Source organism: Notamacropus eugenii, chromosome 3 (genome assembly GCF_028372415.1).
Source record: "Notamacropus eugenii isolate mMacEug1 chromosome 3, mMacEug1.pri_v2, whole genome shotgun sequence".
Lineage (NCBI taxonomy): Eukaryota > Metazoa > Chordata > Mammalia > Diprotodontia > Macropodidae > Notamacropus > Notamacropus eugenii.
The window spans coordinates 98365458-98389232 of record NC_092874.1 but is presented as its reverse complement, the minus strand read 5'-3'; the positions used below and the strand labels follow the sequence as shown (position 1 = coordinate 98389232).

General features: G+C 35.7%; 1 protein-coding gene across 3 annotated transcripts in view; it reads left to right on the top strand.

The window, feature by feature from the left end:
- The window catches only part of CUL1 (cullin 1), a 114967-nt gene that overhangs the window by 60218 nt on the left and 30974 nt on the right, over nucleotides 1-23775 (top strand). For all 3 annotated transcript variants that reach the window (XM_072652419.1, XM_072652417.1, XM_072652418.1), the window contains exons 4-8: nucleotides 1131-1298; nucleotides 8204-8254; nucleotides 8386-8476; nucleotides 9473-9636; nucleotides 10992-11154. In XM_072652419.1, the coding sequence (XP_072508520.1) occupies nucleotides 1131-1298; nucleotides 8204-8254; nucleotides 8386-8476; nucleotides 9473-9636; nucleotides 10992-11154 (637 nt within the window). The remainder of the gene's footprint in view (nucleotides 1-1130; nucleotides 1299-8203; nucleotides 8255-8385; nucleotides 8477-9472; nucleotides 9637-10991; nucleotides 11155-23775) is intronic.

Sequence of the window (23775 nt, the reverse complement as noted above, 5' to 3'; positions counted from 1 at the left end):
CTTAGTGCATATAGGCAAAGGACAAGACATTTGTAGTATATAAAAGAATTCTAGCTATTCTTTAGTAACAATGAAGTTAAATTTTGTTCTTTATAATATGTGATTTTTATATCTCCCTTTACATTTGTTTATATTTAGTCCTTTTGTACAGGTAACTTAATATATTAGTTAAAGATTTTCAAGGGACTTACAAAGGAGTATTCTCATTATCTTACTTTCATAGAACTTTGAAGCTGGAAGGGACACTAGAGATTATCTAGCCCAACCCTCTGAATTGCTAGATATGAAATGGATTCAAAGATACGCTTACATGACTTACCCAAAGTTGCCTAGTTGGGATGAGTTGGAAAAATAAGTGTTTTATTTCGTTTACTAGGTAAAAGTCATTGGTAATGAAAAAAATTAATCGTAACTAAAAGTTAAAATCCATTTTTATCTGTAATAAAAATAATTAAGAGGTTTATTACTGCAAGATTAGTCTTCAGGTGTTAAAATTTTGTGGTACGTGAAACTCATGAAAAGACCTACTTTAAGGCATGAAAATATTTTGATATGTGTTAAGTGGAAAAATACCTCCTCCAATGAAATAACATCTTTTGAAGTATTTTAAGAAATAAAAATATTTTTCTCTTTAAAAGAAATAATTTTGAACAATTTTCAAATTCTGCTCCTAGGAGACAAGTTATAACGTGTCACAGGTTTTTTATTCACATGTTCTCTTCTGCATATTATATATTTATTTGAAAAATAATGTTGGTGCCATGGTGGATTGAAGAATATCAGAATTCTGTAACTTGAAAATGAGTATTTTGGGGGCATGCTTTGCTCTGAATCTAAAGAAATAACTTCTCCTTCCTTGGAACATCAGAATTTACCTTAGTTGCTAATGTGTGTATTTTTATGTGCATTACATACATAGATAGACCGTTCAGATTTTACTCTTAGAATATTTTTTAGCATCTTTTTTCTGTAGCCTACCGATATGTATTATATCCTTTTATGTCATTGTTAGGAGTATGCATGAACATTGGTAAATTTTTATGAACTACATTTGTTTTAAATCTTATTTTTTAATGTATTGACATTAAAATTGAGTGGTCTTAAAGTTTTAGTGAACTTACTTGTTTTAGGATGGAGAAGATTTGATGGATGAGAGTGTACTGAAATTCTACACTCAGCAATGGGAAGATTATCGATTTTCAAGCAAAGTGCTGAATGGGATTTGTGCCTACCTCAATCGACATTGGGTTCGCCGTGAGTGTGATGAAGGACGAAAAGGAATATATGAAATCTATTCAGTAAGGATTTAGAAAATTCACCTTAAAATGTGTATTATTTTCTTGAAATTATTTCATCTGTTTGTAAGATGATCTAAATGTAGATGTTATTATATTATCTTAAATCATTTGATCAGTTATTACCTGTTTTAAATTCCATCATTAAATACCGCTTAAGTGCTTTATTGAATTACAGAAGGTTAGGGTAAGTAGTTGCAATGTTAAGACTTGATTGAAGAACTGCTACATTTACTTTCTACTTGTTCTTTTTAATTATTTGTCTTATAAAATTTTTCTTTCTAATCTCCAAGTATTCATCATCTTTTGTAGTGTCAGAACCTTGTTGCCCTTTTGCCCTATGAAACACCAAGAAATAGCCAATGAAATTTTCAGCTTATTATGTGGATTTCTTTACAAATAGATTCAAAAATGGGAACATTGAATGGTTAAATCACTGCTGATACAGCAGTTTAGTTAAGAAAGCTTTTCCTAGAGCAATTAAGGAGGGGCACTAAGAAAAACAAACAGTACATCTTGGGTTCATGATGAATCAGCAGCTATAGAGCAAATCTCTTTTAAACATATATGATTATAATAACCATCTCTGTGTAATGAAGCTGTAACAGTAATGATGCTAATCTGATTTCATCAAATTATGTTCAAACACATATTTTAACTAATTCTTGACCTCAAAGGAGATATCCTCTCTCTACAAAACAAAAATGTTTTGAGAATTATAATAATTAATCTAATATTTATACCGATTACATGGGGCAGCGAGGGGGCACAGTGGATAGAGCACCAATGCAGGAATCAGGAGGACCTGAGTTCAAATCTCACCTCAGACACTTGACACTCACTAGGTGTGTGACCTTGGGCAAGTCACTTAACCCCAATTTGCCTCATCCTGGGTCATATCCAGTCATCCTGATGAATATCTGGTCACTGGATTCAGATGGCTCTGGAGGAGAAGTGAGGCTGGTGACCTGCACAGCTGTCTCTCACTCAAAAAAAAAAAAAGTCATGTTATCATTTCTCTGATGGCATGGTCTTCTTTGGCAACAAAGGACAAACACACGTATATGTATTACATAGCCTTAATAAAGTACTGTAGGTTTTTGCAGAGGGTTATGCTGACAGTCTTTGAATTTGATATGGTACCTATTTGATCCCACCCCAAACCTCTTAGGGGTAGAAGGGATGAAAATGTTAGAATTTAGTAGAGCCTCGGGTAAGGAAGAGAAAGTGATATAAGGGACTCATTTATGCTTGCTGTTTCCTTTTTTCCCTTTGAAAAAGATTTGTTACCAAAAAACAACTATCTATGTGTATGTAGACATAAATGTTTGTACATACATATGAGTTAGTGTATAGACACAACCTTTTGAGAGAAGTGTGGCATTTTTATTAAAATATCAGCACAAATATGTTCCCACTGGTCTGCTGCCATTTTTACTTTCTCTATCCCCATGATCAGATGTGTACCAGATACCATACTACTAGAGAATAGTCACATTGAGGTGTTTGATTAGATAATGGAACGTGAGGAAAGGTAGCACACAGAATTTATTGAAAAGACAACTGACCTCATCCAGGAAGACCTAAGGTCCATGTCCAGCCTCTGAGCTTTGCCGACCACCGGATACTCCCTGGCAAGTCACATAACCTATCAGGGCACAAACATCAACTTACCTTAGTTGCTGCCTCTACTAATGAAATCATGAACCAATCAGAAACGAAAAAGCTAAATAATTCAATCCCTACCTTGATTGATAAACTTCGGGTTGCGGGTACCACAGGCACTTTTTTTTGTAGGTCTTACATAGTGGTCTATCACTATGTCCCCAAATGTTGTAAGATACGAGTGCTTTCTCATTTAAAGGCTTGAACCTTTTCTTTTTACTTGGTGCTTTTTGTTGCAATTGTTTTGTATCACTTCCATTTCAGTAGCCTCCCTTCCTTCCTGCAGTGTTTCTTCATAACAAAGGAAAATATTTAGGCACCAGAAAGTCTGCCATTAGTGACAGTGTAGGCAGAATTTCATACATTCTTGGAACTTACTACCTGTAAATATGGGGCAAAGCCCATTTGATCATTAGTCCTCTGGAATGAATAGTAATCATTGCATTCATCTGAATTCTGAGGTCTTTTGGTGTTGTGTTCCTTGATTGTGATCATTGTGTGTCTTGTGGTTCTGCATCACTTTCAAGCTTTCCTCTGAGATTATTTCTTTCACCCCCAGAGCTTGTTAGTTTAGGTACTGGTCAAGCGTCTTTAGTATGTTTGATTTGAACAGTTAAGTTTCAAGGTGTATAATTTTTTTGTGGACTCTTCAATTAGATGGTCGGGTTCTTTTTCCCCAAGGTGTTTTTCTCTCACCTAAAAAAATAACTAAGTTATATTGTCCTCCCCTTTCTTTTGTGCTGCCAGTTATTTATTTTCTTTTTTCTCCAATGATGAAGCTACTAATCTGCAGACCAGAAAGGCTCATTTTCAGCCTGAAGGAGTGGAAAACTATTGTGCACTTAAAGAAACATAGCACCTTTTGTTGTAAGTGCCAGGGTGTGTATTTCATCAACTGAAACTAAGTGTTGAAACAGAGCAGACAGTAATAGTAAGTAATAATGATAGCTATGGGGAATGAATTATACAAAGAGAACAATTGTGCAAAGCAGCAATAAAGCTATGACTTTCTCCAATGAGATGGAACTTCTTTTTCCCCTTTAGTATTTAACATTCACCACAGTTTTGATCCCATCAAGTACTGTATTTTTAGCAAAGTATTTAATGTGCAGTTAATGTTTAGACAGACATAAATTTATTCTATTTGGAACTCTGAATGGCATTCTGCATGATTTTTGCACTGCTCATTAAAATAGAGCACATGATTTATTTCTGTAGAGAGTTCATACTACTCATTATCATTTTGGGTTCAAGAAATTCGAAATATCCTCCTGTTGTCACCAAGCAAACGATCCTAGGACCTCTGATTTCTACACTACAAGTAAAGACGTTGCAGTTCGCTAAGGGTGGTAGCCTTGCTGAAAAGAGTTCCAAAGCACTATTGGAGTCAGCCAGCCTCTTAGCACATCAGATTTTAAAAGGCTGTGTCCCATTAATAATTTTTCAGTTGAAGGTAGGAGATATCAGTACTTCTAAACTTCTTTGTGTCCTTGTTTCCACTCCCTGTCAGGATGTTCCAGTCGAAGATACAGAGGAGTTTCCCCCACTGTGTCCTCTGGAAGCACAAACTTGCACTTGTACTCTTGGCATTCTTGCTCTTTTCTTTCCAAAAAAGCTCATTCAGAGTAAAACTAATAAAATTAATCCTCTCCTAATGACACATGAACTTTTTAAAACTAAGAATTCCTTCCCATCCTGCCTCCATCCTTGTTAGAAGATAGATGCAGGCCTGTTTAAGGTAAAGACAACTTCTTAGTCTCTCTTCTGCCAGAAGCCCATCAGTCCCTAGCATATTACTTCCTTTTTCAATTCGAGCTCTGCCTTGACTGCCTTCAAAGGGCTTGAACTTCCTACACGGGCTAGATGTTAAATGAAGTGTTATCAGCCTGTCCTATGGAATACCTCAGAGCATGAGCCAGAGTAGTTGTTTTTGGTTTTTTTCTCTCATAAATAGCACTTTCCAAGTGAACTTCTTGTGCATTGGGAGTTACTAGATGTATAGATATGCTAAATTGAACAAATTTGTGGACTGCAGTACCTACTCAGAAGTAAAATAGTTGATACTTGTGATTTTTAACCCACTTTTGAAGTGCTGAAAAGTATTTTTAAGGTGTACTGGCTCATTTGGCACTAGCAGGTAATGCTCTATCAGTAGTATATTTGAAACAATTCTGTGTTGTTTCTCAATGCCACTAAAAACAACTGAAGTAGTACCTTCTCTATAAATATTGATCTCTCTTTTAGAGAAATGAAACTCATCTTCAGAAATCCTATAAAAATGGTGTGATATCAGTATGTTTTATGCTCAGTTTACTTGCTTTCAACCTTGTCACACACTTGGTCTGAGCTGTAGGTGAGCAGTTTGGCAATGGGTGGTAAAGGGCAAGCCTTAGTGTAAGGAGTATCTTGAATTCTTCTGTCTCAAACACATGTTCTCTGTGTAATCACTGACAAGTCATTCCACCACTCAGTATTCGAGGCTACTTTCTAAGACAGTAAGTCAGTAATGAGCTTTGGATTAGTTTGGATGCAAGGAGTTACCAGAGAATTCCCCACACCAGTAAAACCACCCATATACACAGAACAAACATGTCATTTTTAAAAACTCTTTCATCATTTGTTTAATATCAGACAATTCATAGTTCATTATTAAACTCTTAATATTTATGCTTTCTGAGAAGGAATAAACTTGATTTTCTTTAAGTTTTAGAACCTGGAGAAATTTTTATTATACAGTGTTTGATACAACATTATGATACAAGTGATAGACCTGATTAATACTCAGAAATGATCTGTCCTACTTTACTTCTTTAGATACCTAAGACAATCTGCCTTTCCTGATAGAGCTAATTTCTTTTGAATTAAAATGCTTGAAAAAATTTTGGAATTTTGATAGTTTTTAAATATGAATAATCTTTACATTTCCCCTTAAAACATGGCTTGGATAATATTTGGGATATCATTCTCTTAATTTTTCTAATTATCTTAAACTCAGAAAGTGAATTACTTTTTTATGAAGTAACACTTCATAAACTGCCAGAATATCGAGTAGTAGGTCTGAAGGTCTTTGTGTCAGGTCTGTTATCCAGTCAAAGTAGACATTACGGAACCTTGTTTGTTGTTGTTCTAAATGCCATTCTAAACTCAGGCAAATGATGAAAGGTATCAAATAAGATGTTTAAGCAAAGTGCTTCGGTGCTCACAAAAACTACTGACCTGAGCACTAAGTTCAGGTTCGAATTGCATATTTGTTTGAAGTTTTATATCCTAGATCTATTTGCATTGCTAAATCTTTTCTTTACAAAAGCTTATTAAATTCCAAACACAGATTAACAAAGGGGAGCCCAGAGCCTTAGTTGTAGTGAATGGCAGATTTGCCATCGTTGAATTCCTGTGGAGCTCCTTCTGGAAGTACCTCAAAGTGTTATTAACAATATCACCTTTTGCCCCCTTCTCTGCCCACATAAAAAATGTTGGGTTTTGTTTAGTTTGTGTTTATATGTGTGGCAGATTAGGGACAGGGGTGTGAGGTGTGGAGACAAGATTTAGTGGAAACAAAGCAAAAATTCTTCATAAAGAAACTTTGTGGACAGGACTGAGTTTAAATATGGTTTAAAATACACCATGTAATGCCCTTAAAATGGAAATTATTGTATCTTGGAGTTATGGTTTTGTTTTATTTTGATGTTTTGGGTTTTTTTAGCATGATACTTCCAAATAATATAGAGGCAGTGTGGGTAGAAATCTGTCCTTGAAGCCAGAAAAATCTAGGTTTTAAGTCCTGAAGGACGCTCACTGACTTCATTACTTAGGCAAGTTATTCAATCCCTCAGTGCTCTTGGCAATTTCCTAAAACAGTTTGCAGAGAAAAAAGAAATCTCTTATCTTGGAGTTCCTACAACAGTGAAGTTGTAGTTCTGGTCCTCATTGCTATCAAAAGAATATACAAATCTTGGTGCTATTTGTAGCTATTAATCTAGTGCTATAAAAAGAAATTCACAGGAAATTAGAAAGCCCTTTTTGTTTTTCTAGGAAGATTTTCCTTCCTGTTAATATTTTCTATACATCTCTCATAGGCTAATGCTTTTTGCTTAATGCCTTATATTTTAAACTGATAAAGACTTTGATTTCTCAAGTACCCTTGTTTAATTAAACAGTGGATTTTCCCCACTGAGTATGCTTAGCTGCTTATGCACTGTGATGATAGGATGGATGATTTACTGGAGCAAAATTTAACAACCTTGGCTTCATTAGTTCTGGACTATAATCAGTTAATCAGAAACAGCATAAGGTGAACAAATAATTTCTAGTCAGTACTTTGTTAGGCTGAAAACAGGTTCTGACTTCATCAAGAGTGTGTAGAATTCTGTGTTTATCTGTGCCCCAGTTGAATGAGGCAAGGATAATGACGATTCTACCTGGGCATTGAAAAAAAGCATCTACCTCCTTTACATTGAATTTCAAGACTAGAAGAGCTTTATGACAGGCAATTCAGGGTGCCTAAGCTTTTTAACGTAAGTAGCAAGTAATTAGTAATGAGTTGGTTTTCTAAGATGAATATAGTTTTTGTCATTAAGAAACTGTAGTTGAAGTATTTTACTACTATTAAATTGCTTTAATCATAGTAGAAACCCAGTGTAAACAGTCTAATCCAGATAATCTTGGGATTATTTTCCTGTCAGAATCAGAATAAGAATTATTATTAGTCTGAACTTCTATTTTTAAAACCCATATCCCTGCAATTTTGAACTGTTTTGTGATAACACTTGATAATTTCTGTAACATGTACTGATAGATGTTAAAAAAAAAAGTATATGTGTGTATAAAAATTTTTATTGGGGAGACATCTCAGTAAGGATAAATTTAAATTTTGTTTGTCAGAAACTTATTGGGACACATTTATATTTCGTTTGAATGCCTTTCCCTTAACAGTCAAAAGCATTTTTATATTTTTCTTAAGTAATAAAATTTTACAGTGTAATTTTCTGCAAGTTGATTTGTCTTTTGAAGTTGATAGTCAGTTTGAAAATCATTTTCAAACAGTTGTTCCCCAAATTATTAATAATTAATCTCAGCAATAGTTCTTTACTTTCCAAATTACTATAGAAATGTTGCCAGCTAACTGAGTAGTTTGGAATTCAGGCTGTTATTTATCGCAATTATCAGTGGAATTCACTGTTAGGAAAACGTAACTCAATGCATTTTCTTCTCTCTCTCTGTCTCTCTCCTCTTTGTAATCCTAGCTTGCATTGGTGACTTGGAGGGATTGTCTGTTCAGGCCATTAAACAAACAGGTAACCAATTTTGCTGTATTCCTTAAAAGTTACTACAACTATGTGAGTTCTTTTCTGACCTATTTTGTACTTTCATTGTTTGGGGAATTACTTATTATATATACTAAATGATCTTATATCCTTTCTTAAAGGTAACAAATGCTGTTCTGAAACTGATAGAAAAGGAAAGAAATGGTGAAACCATCAATACAAGACTGATTAGTGGAGTTGTACAGTCATATGGTAAACATAGTTTACTTTCAATTTATCTAAGAAGTACTTAGATATTCCTAGCCAAAATGAAAACTCTGGGCACTGCTGTAACACTTATGTATTATTTTAAGTGATCATTGAGTTTTGTTGCTTATATTTATGTGAATCTAAACATATTGTATGCATAAACAGCTTAAAAATTCCAATTATGTTTACTTGTGTGGAAGCATGCTATTTTTGCCAGCGTAATGCTATAAGCATAGTAGGTGCTTAATGAACGTTTCCTTGAATTTAGCTATTTAAATGTATCTTGGTATCATTAAAATTTTAATTTTGTTTGAGGCTAATAATGACAGAATAGATCTTCATTAGTAAGACTGTGAAGTAACCAAAATTCTAATTATCTTTGAACAATTAAGATAAAGAAACACTTATCAAAATCTGAGAGCGTCCTGGATTTCCTTGCTTGTTTATATTATCTATCATGTTGTTAAAAATGAAAAGCCACAAAAATGTTGGAAGTGTGCAAGTCTTTTACAAACTTAACTTCTATGATGATTTGAAAACCTACTAGCCATTGATATATTAGGAAATAGAGCAATCACTGAAATAAACCTTAGCAAATCATATATAAACATATATTTTATGTGTAATATATTTAAATATATAAAGTATGTAAATATAACATGTTTATATATTATATGATATGTGTTGTATAATATATAAATAATATAAAACAAATCATATGACATCATGTATAAAAAAGTTCACAATTTCATATATTCCTTTTTGTCTTTTTATATTGGAATGTTGTGTTGATTTGTGATCTTATAAAAAATTTAAGAGACAAACTTTGATGAGTAGTGGACTTCTCAGCTGTGCATCAGAATGAACTGGTTTTATGCTTTTGAATTTCATCTGTGATAGTTTGATTGCATCTTTTTACTTTTGACTCCCAAGATTGATGTGTTCTATGAAATAGGAAACCAAAGATTGATTTTAAATAAAGTGTTTATTTGCTTTTAGTGGAACTTGGGCTTAATGAAGATGATGCATTTGCCAAAGGACCCACACTTACAGTATATAAAGAATCCTTTGAATCACAATTCTTGGCTGACACAGAGAGGTTTTATACCAGAGAGAGCACTGAATTTTTGCAGCAGAATCCTGTTACAGAGTATATGAAAAAGGTAAGTTCAAAGTATAAACAAATTAAGTTTGATCAAAATCAGTGGTTATGGAACAGACTTTAAATTTAAATAAACAGACTTTTATTAAAGGTTCTAAGAGTCTTTAATTTCCTTTTTATAAGGCAACTTTTATACCCAAGCTTTTATTGGTGAGCACCATTCTCTTTAAATAAAAACTATATAGTACATGTAGTAAATTTATAAATAATGAAAAAACTGCATTCTTAGTGTAACATCCCCTGATGGTCATGTCATGGGATGACATCTTGTGTTTAGTAACTAAGTATCAATTATATGATATGCCTTCTGACAGAATCTGTTTTGTTGTGAAATTAATAATAATGGTAATGTTATTATCAACCGTATGGTAGATGGTATAAAGGGCATACATAATGTGCTAATCAGAGAGGGGAAAAAACAATGAGAGACAAAAAGATGGCAAGCTTGAGTAGTAGATTGGTGACCCTTTTAAGATAGCAGAACGAAAGAAAGACATGTTGAACTCTTCTATGGGGGTCTTATTGGAAAATTGGATAAGAAACAGGATGAGAAACCAAACAAGGGTTTTAAGCTGCTTTAATAAAGGTAATATCCACACTGGTGAAATCTTAGATCCACCAAAGTACTACAATAATGAAGTTGTTTTAAAAAGGAATTTGAATAGGAAACAACTGTGGGGAAGGGGATGGTTCAGTAGTGGCCATTTAATCCCAGTGCTGTTTTATTCTCTTCATTCTTAGGCTTCTTGGAACTTCTTTGTCTTTGTAGGTGTTTTTATAAAGTACCATAATACGTGAATTCAGTTTCTGAGATTTATTCACTAAAGTTTATATATTCATTAAAAACTAGAGATCACAGACCATAGGAGAGAAATCTCTGGCCTCTGATGTCAGAAGTCCTGGGTTGAAATCATACTGCTCTTTTTCCTTACTGCCTTTATGACCTTGAGCACATCACTTAACCTGTCTGAGCCTCGGTTTCTTGGATTAGAATTCTGTGGTGCTTTTCAGTGGTACCTAAGAATACATTGAGAACTTGTTGGTGAATGAAAGCTGACTCGTAAGTATTTGAAGGGCTGTGATGTTAAAGTTCAGGCTTGTCTGTTTTGGCACCACAAGACAGAAACTAGGAACAGTGGACAGGAGTAAAAGAGAGGCAGCTTTGGATTGTAAATAAGGGCAAATAAGGGCAAGTTTCTCAGCAGAAGTGCCTCCGAAAGTCAAGACTCCCCTGTCACTGAGGATCTTCACAGAAAGGCTCATATTCAGGTAGGGGATGGAATTAGAGGACCTGTGAAGATCCTTCAACTCAGACACCATGAATCTAAAAAGAAATACAATTTAATTATTTCCTAGGCAGAGGCTCGTCTACTCGAGGAACAGCGGCGAGTTCAGGTTTACCTTCATGAGAGCACACAGGATGAGTTAGCACGGAAATGTGAGCAAGTGCTCATTGAAAAACACTTGGAGATTTTCCACACAGAATTTCAGAATTTATTAGATGCTGACAAAAATGAAGGTGAGCTGCTAAGATGAATTTATAGATATAAATTGTGATTGCTGATTATATAATTATATTGAATATTTCAGAATTATAATTAATTTTGGGACACAATGTCAAGAGCTGTGTTAAAACTTAAGACAATTTCATGGAGGGGAAGTGGGGTAGTGGAGGTGTAGGAAGATCCACAATTTTAAGATTGCCAAAACTGACTGGAAAAGTAATTATTTAATGGCATTCATCTATTATCTCATTATTCCCTCCAATAATATCGATCTTAGGCCATCCTTGCCTTCCCATCCTCTGTGGCTCTTGTTCATATACTCCCATAAGTTTGCCCAGGTGCTCCACCCAGTATTCTGGAGACTTCGACACCATAAGGAATGCCAATGGAACATATATATATGCAGATCATCATTTATTTCTCACTTCCAACTCATAACCAGTCATTTTCTGCTTCATTTATACATTTCTTTAATGACATCCCTTACTTGACTTTTCCTTCTTAATTCCTTGTTTATAATGTGTTGCAGCCCCTTCGTGCCCACCATACACCTCTTTTCTAACCTTTGGGCTTAACTACAGTGGGCTGGCTACAGAATACATTGAGAATTATGTTACATCTTACAAAAAAATGAAACAGTGGAAAAATTTAGTTGTTTGTACCCTGAATATAAGACCTTTGTCAGTGATCAGCAAATGGATTATACTACGTTGTATCACTCTTCACACTGCTGATATGAACAAAACCAGAAGACAGAAAGGATTTGCAACTGAGCAGAAGGATGGCTTACAGGTGCTCTTTAGAAGCAAGTTTAGCAGAGTTGATTTTATTGTACATCCAGTGGAAATAAGAAACATCATTCAATCAGACTCCTGGTCATCTCATGTTACAGTTTGTAAGTCATTTGGTTGAAAATATTATTCTGTTGCAGAAAACAGAGATAGACAAATTCAAAGAATGTTATAAGACTCTAAATTGTCTTATACTTTAATACTTGGTGATACCTGAATGCAAAAGTGGGACTAAGTGAAGAAAAATATGTTGGAAGCTATGGTTTTGAGTAAGAAATGCAAGCTGCCAAAGACATTTTGACTATACAGAAGCTTGATTCCTAAATATCATGATTATTTTCTTGGAAGGTGCAGGACATCATAAATACTGAATAACACCCCTGTGCCTCTCCGCTCCCCTGTCTACCTTGTGACTGATTGTATTTTAATAGAAAGGAACTATTGTTTACTTATGTGGAAATCAGTCCTGAGTGGGTGATCTATGTACTCAGATTACCCATTTAGGATCCTATAATCTTTAATTTAGATTTGGAAGGGCCCTTAGAAGTCTAACAACTTCAACGTCTTCATTTTGTAGTTCAGGAAACTGAGGCCCAGAAAGGTTGTCACTTGAATCAGGTTCACCCAAGTTATCTGAGGTGAAACTGAAAGGTCTTCCTAACTCGCAAGTATAGTTGCTCATTCTACTTTATACGAAGTTAGAGGAAAGGATAAAAATAAAATAAATATGCCATGTATTGAAAATATTTCCAAAACTGACCTATTTATATTAGTTGTTATCAGTGGGAAAAGGCAGTTAGGTAAAGAACACTGACCCTGTGATTATAACAGTCTCCTATCGACCTTCATTGCAAGGCTCAACTGAGCAGCAGAGCTGCCGAGACCCATTCTTCCTCACTTGCATCTCACTGTATCAGGGCTTCTGCTTGCACCTGTCAGTGCTGGATTCAGAATAGATTAAAGCCATCACTTCCTGGAAAGCTCCCATTAGACCAGCACCTGTGCTTGAGACACCAGGCCCTTCCCTTCCAGGACCAGATCCTGTTGCATCTCCCCTCAGTGGGCCTGCTGTACACCCAACCTCTTTCTGACAATACTCTGCCAAGCCCAATCTCCCTTCTTCCTTAACTCTTAAAAGATAACTAATGTACCTTCTCGTGGTACCTACCACAATGGCTATTCCAAATGTCTTCTTTAAAACTTTCCACACATACTCTTCTCTTCCCTACTTTCTGAGCAGACAACTTCAATTCATTCTTTACTGAGAAAATAGAAGACATATACTTCTTTAACATACATTTCAAAATTTGACCTCATTCCCCATTCTCTTTACCTTCACTCTAGTCTCTTGACAAAGAGACAACCTGTCTTGCTAAGGCCTATCCCTCCACTTCTACGCCTGACCCATCTTCTTTTGTTTCCTTTGGCAGATTTCCTTATTGTCTCTCTAATTTCTCCTCATATACCTACTCATGCCCTGCTGCTTTTCCAAGGTTTTGTTTGCTTGACCTTGCTATCCCCTCAAGCTATCAACTTCTTTTCTCCTTTTCAAACCCAGATTTTTAGAAAAATTGATCTCTTTTTCCTGCATTTATTTTTCTCCCACTTATTTTACAAACCCTTGACTTGGCTTCTGACCTCATCCATAAAATGGAACAACCTTCTGTACATCTCTTAATTGCCAAATCTGATTCCTTTTCATAGTCCTTATCCATCTTGTCCTCTCTAGCATTTGACATGGTTACCCACCCTTTCTACCTGGATATGTTTTACTCTCTTATCTTGTGACACTCTTTGCTTGGTTCTGCTACTTGTCTGGCTGCTCCTTCTCAATTCTCTTTCGATTGTTCATCATCCACGTTGTACCTCCTTCCTGTTTATTCCCTTTGGCTTTGTCCTGAGCCATTTTCTCTTTTTTTCCTCTTTACGCTTTTAGGGCCCACAGTTTCAATCATCGCCTCTGTGGCAATGACATTTAGATCTAAAATATGCAGCTTTTTTTCTCTCTTTTGAGCTAGTCGCTCATCCCTAGCCTAAACAGTGTGACATTGTAAATAGAGCACTGAACTTAACAGTCAGGAAAAGCTGACTCTAAATCCTGCTTCAGCCATTTACGTAGTTGTTTGACCCTGGGCAAACCACTTACTTTCCCTCATTTAAAGATTCTTCAGCACCAAAAAGGAGATAATGATTTACCACTTTTTTTCACAAAGTTGTATTGAGTGTCAGATAAAATAATATTTGTAGTACTCTTTTGTTAATCTTAAATCACTGTATTAATGTTAGCTGTTATTACTGAACATTGCAAACTGGACATTTCTTTAGTGTCCCAAACTAAAATTGTCTGAAAAAGATCTCAAATTCATTCTTTTTCCCATCAAACCTGCCTTCTTCTGAATTTCCCTGTTTCTGTCAATGGTATCGCTATCACAACTTCAGAGCAATCTTTAACTTCTGATTCCCTCACCACACATATCCAGTCACTTGCTATGATTTTTTGATTCTACTTCTATAATTCCTCTCATATTCATCTGCATTGCTCCATTTGACAGAACTGTCCCCCCTCCTAACCTCTTGTCTGGGATGTTGCAATAGTTTGCTAATTGGTCTCTCTCCCCTCTTATCCCTCCTCCACCCAGATGCCAAGTTGATATTGCACAAAGATGTTTTTGACTGTCAGTCTCATCCCTAAACTCAAGTGGCTCTATTGCCTCTCAGATCAAGTACATATGCCTCCAGTTAGCTCTTCACAAGCTACATCTCCAGCCCTATTATACATTACTCTGATCCAAACAAACTGACTTTCTTGCTGTTATTCACATGCTACAGTCTCTCTCCCATTTTCATTCCATGTCTTTGCTCATGCTAGCCTCCATACCTAGAATGTGCTCTTTTCTTTTTGTGTCTTAGAATCCCTAAGTCCCTTCAGAATCCAGTTTAAATGATACCATTTTCATGAAGCATTCTCAAATCCACCAAGTTTTAGGATCTTCCTGCCCAAAACTATCTTGAATTTGTTTTATTCCTACTTTTGTATACATTTGTTTATACCACGTTGTCTCCTTTGAGTAGAATCTAAACTTCTTGAGAGCAGAGGCATTTTCATTTTTGTCTTTGTATTATCAGTGTGTGGTACATTAATAAATGCTTATTCATTAATTTATTCACATAGAGAGGTTTGACAAATGTAAATTCATTGCTGAGATGAGAAGACCAAAAGACCCTGAAAAGTACCTTAGGGGCAAACATTTGAGCTGTTTGTTAAGCAGGTTGGGTGGTAGCCATACCATCATCAGTTCAGAATTTACAATCATTTGTATAGTTTTATGAACAGGGATGGAAGGAGATTACGAACAGTTTGCTTCATCAAGTAAGATGTGGAAGAGAGAATGGATGCAATTAATCTGTTGCCCTGAGTCCTTTAAATATGAAACTGGGAGCATATTAGTAGACAATCAAAAGATAGGGAAGAACTACACAGATGTTGAGAATAACATCTTTTTAGTCCCAGGACAATAGCCCTGTCCTTGGTGTGCCTATAGGGAAAATGAAAATGACATCAGTGTCTGCAAATAGGAGATAAGCAGTTGGGACTAGATCAAGTATAAAGACAGTCAGTAAGCATCTGTTATATTCCTAGCTCTGTGCTAGGTACTGATATTACAGAGACAAATGATAAGAGTCTGTCTTCAAGGAGCATACCTTCGCTTGGAGTTAAACAACACACGTGTACACATTCAAATACAAAATAATGCAGGGTAATGTCATGCGGGATGAGGTATTGGCAGCCAGAGGGATCAGCAGGGGTCTCATGTGGAAGTGACTCAGAGCAAGTCTGTTTTGGAGGTGACAGTTTTGAGGGTGTATAGCACTGGTGTCATACTCAGATATAGATCTTATCTTAAATAGATAGAGACTGACTGCATATTTACTTAGACAATCGCACATGCTGTTAATTTATTTAGGCAATAGAGTTGCTTAATTTGTTGTGTTTTTATTTATTTTGTTAAGCATTTAAATTTGTTTTAATTTGCTAAACTCACTAATCTGATTCCTGCTTCAAGAGTTTGATACTTGGTATGAGGAGTCAAATTTCAAATGATCCCCTGAGGATCCTTCTCAAGGAATGAAGGAAGGGAAGATATAACAAAAGTATGGAAAACAGTTTGAAGCTTATTGTTACCCAAAAGAGGTGACCAGAAGGTCATTAATCACAGCCAACTCATTCATGCCTGATCTTCCATCTGTATAACATGTTTATGGGGGTACTCTGCTCATACTTCAAGAGTGTCCATGATGTGAGTATTAAGAGGGAACTAGTCAGGCTTTCATCAGCTGTATTCCACAATAGACCACATCTTTACCATCATCCACTTAACTCAAAGGATGCACAAAATGCACAGTATCCACAGAGTTGCTTACTAATAATTTAAAATGCTTCTGATTTGGTAGGATAAAATGCCACCATAAAGTTTTCCACAAATATATTAAAGTGATAGAAGATTCCTTGAAGATTTAACAACTATAATAAATGTGTTTGATGACCTTCTCATTAATACCCAATGAGTCTTGAAGTAGAATAATGTACACACACCACAAGATGCGTGTCACTGCTACCGAAGGGATATAGCTCAATTGAAAATGAAGAGAAATTCCTTAGAGGTGATGAGATACTCCTAGTTGAGAGTGACATTACACTGATTCCATCAAGACTAGAAATATTATAAGCTCTTCTTCTATATCCACAGTCACTTAAAAGAGTTTAATTATCCACACAAGAAAAAAACAACCTGTAGAATTCATTCTGTAGTCTGTGAACTTGAAGAGATACTGCAGGTGGACAGTGACCTAGATTGGAACAGAAAGTGGAGGAGGACTGGAGCGCCTATGGGGAATTTCAAAAGTCTCAATGGCCTTCGTCTTATACATGAAACAAAGGCTTACCTTTTTAATACCGGTGTTCTTCTAGTTGTGGTGTTGTATGATTTCAAGTGATAGAATGTTACAGTCTCCAAAGAATTGAAATTAAGGATCACCAAATGCAAAAGTAATTATCACCCCAACAAAATCTTTGAGGGGATGTAGTTTATCTGAGCCTGGTGATCTGAATTCTCTAGCCTGACCACATAGAGTTAATTTAGGCTTTATATAAGAAAAAAAATTCTAAAATTAAAATTACCTAGAAGTAAAAGAAGCTGTTTCTAAAAACTTCCGTTCCTAGGTTCTATTTTACTGGACGTCTTCAAACAAGTACTGGATGATTATATGTCTGAAATGTAGTAAAGGGGATTCTTTCGAGTTCACTGATGCTTTGAACAAGATAGTAGCAGAGATTCTGTGAAAATATTCTCAGTTCATTGTCATATATTTGAAAGACTGTCAAAAGAAAATAGTTTTGTTCCGTTTAGCTCCAAAGGACTAAAACTAAGAATGAGGAACAGGGAAATATGTTTGTGCCTGCCAGCCTCATGTTTTCGTGGGGGTAAGATCTCAATGCTGTTTGTAAAGCAATACCTACTCTATGATTCCTTTCTGATTTCTGAAATTGAACTTAAACTGTAGCATATATTTGATGGAATCAAAATGGGTGACTTTATAAAAGTTAATGATATTAACATCCTACCTGATAAACATGCTTTCCAAGGAATATCATTAATTTGTTGAAGCATAATCACATTGTCTTTTTACAAATCTTATGTTCTTTACAAATATGTTTTTGTATTTAAATAGTGTTCTACATTAAGCTTATTAAGAAGTACTTCTTTTTAAAAGAAGATAGTGTCGGGGGGGGGGGTGGAACCAACATGGCGGAGTAGAAAGACGAACCTGTTCTAGCTCTTCCCCCCATAGCCCATAAAATATCTGTAAAAAATGACTCTAGACAAATTCTTGAGCAGCAAAAGCCACAAAACGACAGAGTGAAAGAGATTTCTAGCCTTAGAGAAGCCTGGAAGGCCAACAGAAAAGGTCTATCGCACCTCACTCAGAGTGGCCATGCAGCACAAATAGGACTGGAGCAGGCTTCAGAGCACGGGGTCATGGGTAACAACTGCGGTTCCCAGATTTCTCAGCCCACAAATGCCAAAGCTTCAAAGTTCAAGTAACAGAGGTGGAAGAAAAATTGGGAAGAGAAATGAGAGTGATACAAGAAAATCATGAAAAGCGAATCAACAGCTTGTTAAAGGAGACGCAAAAAAAGGCTGAAAAAAAAAAAACACCTTTAAAAATAGACTAATCCAAATGGCAAAAGAGATCCAAAAAGCCAATAAGGAGAAGATTCTTTAATGCTTTAATGCTTTAAAAAGCAGAATTTGCCAAATGGAAAAGGAGGTTCCAAAGCTCACTGAAGAAAATAGTTCTTTGAAAATTAGAATGGAGCAAATGGAAGCTAAATTACAAAACAAAACCAAAACAGTGAAAAAATAGAAGACAGTGTGAAATATCTCATATGAAAAACAACTGACCTGGAAAATAGATCCAGGAGAGACAATTTAAAAATTATTGGTGTACCTGAAAACCATGATCATAAAAAGAGTCTAGGCATCATCTTCCAAGAAATTATCAAGGAAAACTACCCTGATATTCTAGAACCAGAGGATAAAATAGAAATGGAAAGAATTCACCAATCACCTCCTGAAAGAGGTCCCAAAAGGAAAGCTCCTAGGAATATTGTAGCTAAATTCCAAAGTTGCCAGATCAGAGAAAATATTAGAAGCAGCCAAGAAGAAACAGTTCAAGTATTGTGGAAATACAATCAGGATAACACAGGATTTAGCAACTTCTACACTAAGGGATTGAAGGGCTTAGAATATGATATTCCTGAGGTCAAAGGAGCTAGGATTAAAACCAAGAATCACCTACCCAGCAAAACTAAGTATAATACTTCAGGAGAATAAAGGGAATTTCAATGAAATAGAGAACTTCCAAGCATTGTTGTTGAAAAGACCAGAGCTGAATAGAAAATTTGACTTTCAAATATAAGAATCAAGAGAAATATGAAAAGGTAAACAGGAAAGAGAAGCCTTAAGGAACTCATTAAATTTGAACTGTTTATATTCCTACATGGAAAGATATTATTTGTAACTCATGAGATCTTTTTCAGTATTAGAGTTAGAAGGAATATATATGTAGGTGTCTATAGGTATGTATCTATGTGTATATTATGTATGTGTAGGTATGTATATGTGCATGGGGGTGTGGATGTGTATATACACACACATAGAGTGCACAGGCTGAGCAGAGTATGAAGGGAGAATACCTAAAAAAATAAAATTTACTGTTGAATGGAATGTACTAGGAGTAAGAGAAAGGGAGAGGTAGAATGTAGCAAATCATCTCACATAAAAGAGGGAAGAAAGAACTTTTACAATGGGAAGGGGGGAATTGAAAGGAAATAATTAAACCTTACTCTCATGGAATTTAGCTTAAGGAGGGAATAACACACTTAATCAGATATGGAAATCTATTTTACCCTGCAGGAAGGTAAGGGGGAAGGGGATAGGAAAAGGAAGCTAATAGAAGGGACAGCAAATTGAGGAAAGGGATAATCAGAAGCAAACACTATTGTGGGAGGACAGGTCAAGGAAGAGAATGGAATAAATGAAGGGCAGGATAGGACAGAGGGGAATGTGATTAGTCTTTTACAACATAACTATTATGGAAGTGCTTTGCATTGTTACACATGTATGACCTATATTGAATTGCTTGTTTTCTCAATGAGGGTAAGGAGGGAGGGAGGGAGAGAATTTGGAACTCAAAGCTTTAAGAATGAATGTTAGAAAATGTTTTAGGATGCAACTGGAAATTAAACTATACAGGCAATGGAGTATAGAAATCTCTTTTAGCGTACAGGAAAATAGAGGGGAGAGGGGATGAAAAAAGGGGGTAATAGAAAGGAGGACAGACTGGAGGTGGAGGAAGGGTTGGATGGAGTGCATGCTGTCCTGGGGTGGGGGGTGGGGAGAGATGGGGAGAAAATTTTGAATTCAAATTCTTGTAGAAGTGATTGTTAAGAACTGAAATCAAATAAGCTATATATGTAAAGATAGTATGTAACTAGAAAGAAGTTTGTATATATTTCTGTCTTTGAAGGTTAATGAGGGAAGAGATGATTATACATCTTGTTTTGTTCCAAAGGCATAAAAAAGGTTTTTGCCAAAAGGCCATATAAAAGGGAAACTAAGAGTTTTCACATGCGAAACCCTCAAAAGAAAAAAAAGGTATAAATGGTTGATTGAAGAGGGAAGTTTTGGCTAGCGTAGAAGAGAATCACACATTGATGGAGATTGTGAGACTTTTTTTCTCTTCTTTGTCCCCTTGTGTGACAAGGCAGAAAAACAGTGAGAGAGCATTTTCCCTCTGATTAGTTGGAAGAAAGCAGTTCAGATTTTCCTGCTAGAGAGAATAAAAACCGATTTTGATCACCCATCCTCCTGAATACTAGAGCACAGAAAACAGATTTGTGAAAGGCTATTGAATTCAATGGAGCGTTAGTGAGTTAACATAATTGTTCTGCCTAAATAAACCTGACAGTAAGACTAGTGTTAATAACTAGTATTAGCTAATAGTTAAAGAATATGTCAAGTTGTACTTCATTAATTTAAAATTTTCTTTAAATTTGGAACATTAAGAATTATATTTTCTTTAAAGATGATTTTTGTTAAAATGATTTTTAACTAAAGGATAATTAGGTAGGAGGAGAGGAGGAAAACATCTTTCTCTCAGCTATGCATTTGGAAGGTGTGACTCTTCAGACCACTAGACTGTACCTAGCAGAAGCAGATTCTGTTTACAGAGTCCAAGAAGGTAAGTTCTTAAATTCTAGATGCTGCAGTTCCAAACTGGGTAAGATGAGGTGATCCAGCCTCCCTCCCCACTCCCTTAAAAATTTTTTGGGGGGATCACCAGTACAAAACAGAAACTGAAAAATTGCATACCTGCATCAAACAGTTCAAATGCCTCTTCTGGAATAGTTCATGTAATCTTTAGAATATTTCATAAATACATAGCATAGTTGTTCCAGTTAAGAGCAGAAAAAGAAATGAAATTTTCTGCTTCAAGGTGTCTTAAACACAAATTCCTTTGATTCTTACCTTTATAGAACTGTAGAATGTTCGAGCTGGAACGTGGATCTTAAGGGTCATCTAGTCCAACTTTGTTCCCCTTTGTAGCAGTTTCATATAGATGTAAAAACTTGTCTGTATCCTCAGGGAAGTAAGAAGTACTTTTAATGAGCCTAAACCACCACACTATCCTTTTAGAGGGATGACTTTATATAAAAGATTCATTCATTAAGATTAGTGCTTGCTTGAAAGGGTATCTTATATTTAATGATACAACCATGTGAACACAGCTCTTATTTGAAAAGAAGCTGAACTCTGAGATCAGAACTATAGGGGTGCTACAGGGCAACAATGTAAGTGGAAGAGGGAAGAAGCCTTTTTGTAAAGTTTTCACATTTGAAAACTGTATATTGCCCCATTTCAATCTGCATCATAGACCATTTGGGTCACTCCTTCCCAATGAAAGTTTTAGAATGAGATCAGTTCTAACTTTGTTGACTTGATTTTCCAAGAAAGAATTAGATTAAAATAGTTCTTTTTGATGGAATAAGCTGTAGCCTGATTGAAATTTCTTGAAGGCATCCTCCCTTCATCTCCAAAAAAGTCATTTTAACTTTTAAGTAATTGCTAAGACTAATTAATCTCTCTACCTATGCCCTTGATTCCACTCTCATCTATTTTCCATACATCTGCAAAAATGGTTTTCCTTCAGTGTAGATATGACCACCCCACTTCTCTACTCTATACAATGGCTCCCTGTTTTCTTTAAGATAAAATATAAAATTCTTTTGGTTTTTAAAACCCTTCACATTCTGGCTACAGCATATCTTTACAGCCTCATTATAGGTTGCCTCTCAATTTTTCAGTCAAACTTAGCATTTTATTCATTTTCACACAAGATACTCTGTCCCAAGTCTGACTGTTTTCCATGCCTGGCAAGTGCTTCCTTCTTGTCTCTTTCTCTCCTTCGCAGAATCTTTCTATTCAGAACTTGTACAGGAAAAACAGCTGGTGCTCTTCTTCCCAAACCACCTGCTGTGGCACTTATTTATTTCTGTTCTCTCTATATTCTCTACATACATACACACACATGAACAAACATGTACATTCAGGCTACCCATCTCCTAGGCTATAAATTCCATGAAAGCAAGGATTATTTCTTTTTTTTTTTTTGTCTTTGCATCCCCAGTGCCTGGAACTTAGTAGATACTTAATAGCTGCTTGTTGATGGATATAATTTTATTACCCTATGCCACACCTACATGTCCTTCACTCGAATTCAGCTTATCCTTCTTGGACTTTTTTTTTTGCTAAATTAGCATCTACTTCCTTATGTCCTAAGTGAAGATTCTGCAGAATTCTGGATTTCCTTCTTTCTCTATGTGGTTATCTCATCCATTCCTATAGGATTCACAGGAGTAGAAGCAATTTACAAGTCTATGGAACCAGTGCTAATCTCCCGCCTTAACTCCAGTTTTGCACCTCCAACTACTTGGTGGATATTCCCATGTGACAAAATCCTGACAAATATCCTGACAAAATCTCCAGTTCACATATGAAACTAAACTCATCTTTGCCCTCAAAGCTTACTCCCTCCTCTAACCATTCCTGTTTCTGTGACTCTGCCTTCTTTCTCACTCCTTATATTTATCCAGTTCCTAAGCACTGTCAAATCCCTTCTCATCTTTCTCCTTTCCATTCACATGGCCATCAGCTTAATTCAATAACTATTGTCTAAACTATTACAAATGTCTCCGGAAAGCCCTGGAACTAAGAGATCTGAATTCAAATCCTGACTCAACTGCTTATTACCTGTTGTGACTTTGAGCAAGTCACTGAATCTTCTGGATCTCAGCTCCTTATTTGTAAAATCAGGGATTAGACTTTCCAGCTGTAAATCTGCGATCCTAATTGATTTCTACTATGGGTCTCACCCTTCTCTAGTTCATCCTCCATAGGACTGCCAATATTATCTTCATAAATTACAGGTCCTACCATATCATTTCCCTGCTCAAAACCTTCTTTGAGTCCTTATTGCATCTAGAATAAAATACATGCTCTTTAAGCTTGACATTAAGAGACTTCACAATCCGAACCAACCTACCTGTCTTTCTGTCCTGCCGTGGCATGCTCTTTAGCACAGTAAATACCAGCCAAAGTAGACTACTAAGCTAATCCCTGCATTTTGCATGATTCCTATCTCTGCACATTCATACAAGCCATAGTCTGTTTTCTTTTTAAAAAATTTTTTAAAGCAAGCATTTTTCTTTCTCCCACTTCTCTACCTCACAATTGAAAAGAAGAAAAGACAAAACCCCCTTATAAGTAAATATGCACTGTCAGGCCTTCAGATTTCTACATTGACCATATTCAAAGATTTGTCACATTCTGTACCTTGAGTCCATTACTTCTCTTTCAGGAGGTGGAAAATATTTCATCATTGGTTACTACCAATTAGAGTTCTTAAGCATTTGTCAGTTGGTTTTTTTTTCAGTGTTGTTTTGGTTATATACAAGTTTCCATTCATACATGTCTTCACAGGTTTCTCTGAAACTCCTTTTTGTTACATTTCTATATTGTTATATGTTCACTTCCCTTTAATTTCCAGTGCATTGCTAAAACTAGAAGAGCTACTATAAATAATTTTATACATATTCTTCTTTATTTCATCTCTTTGTGGAAGGGATCTAGTAGTGGTGTGGCTAGTTCAAAGGGTTTGGTATAATGTCTTAGGTGTAGTTCCCAGTTGCTTTCCAGAATGATTATAGCATTTTACAGTTTC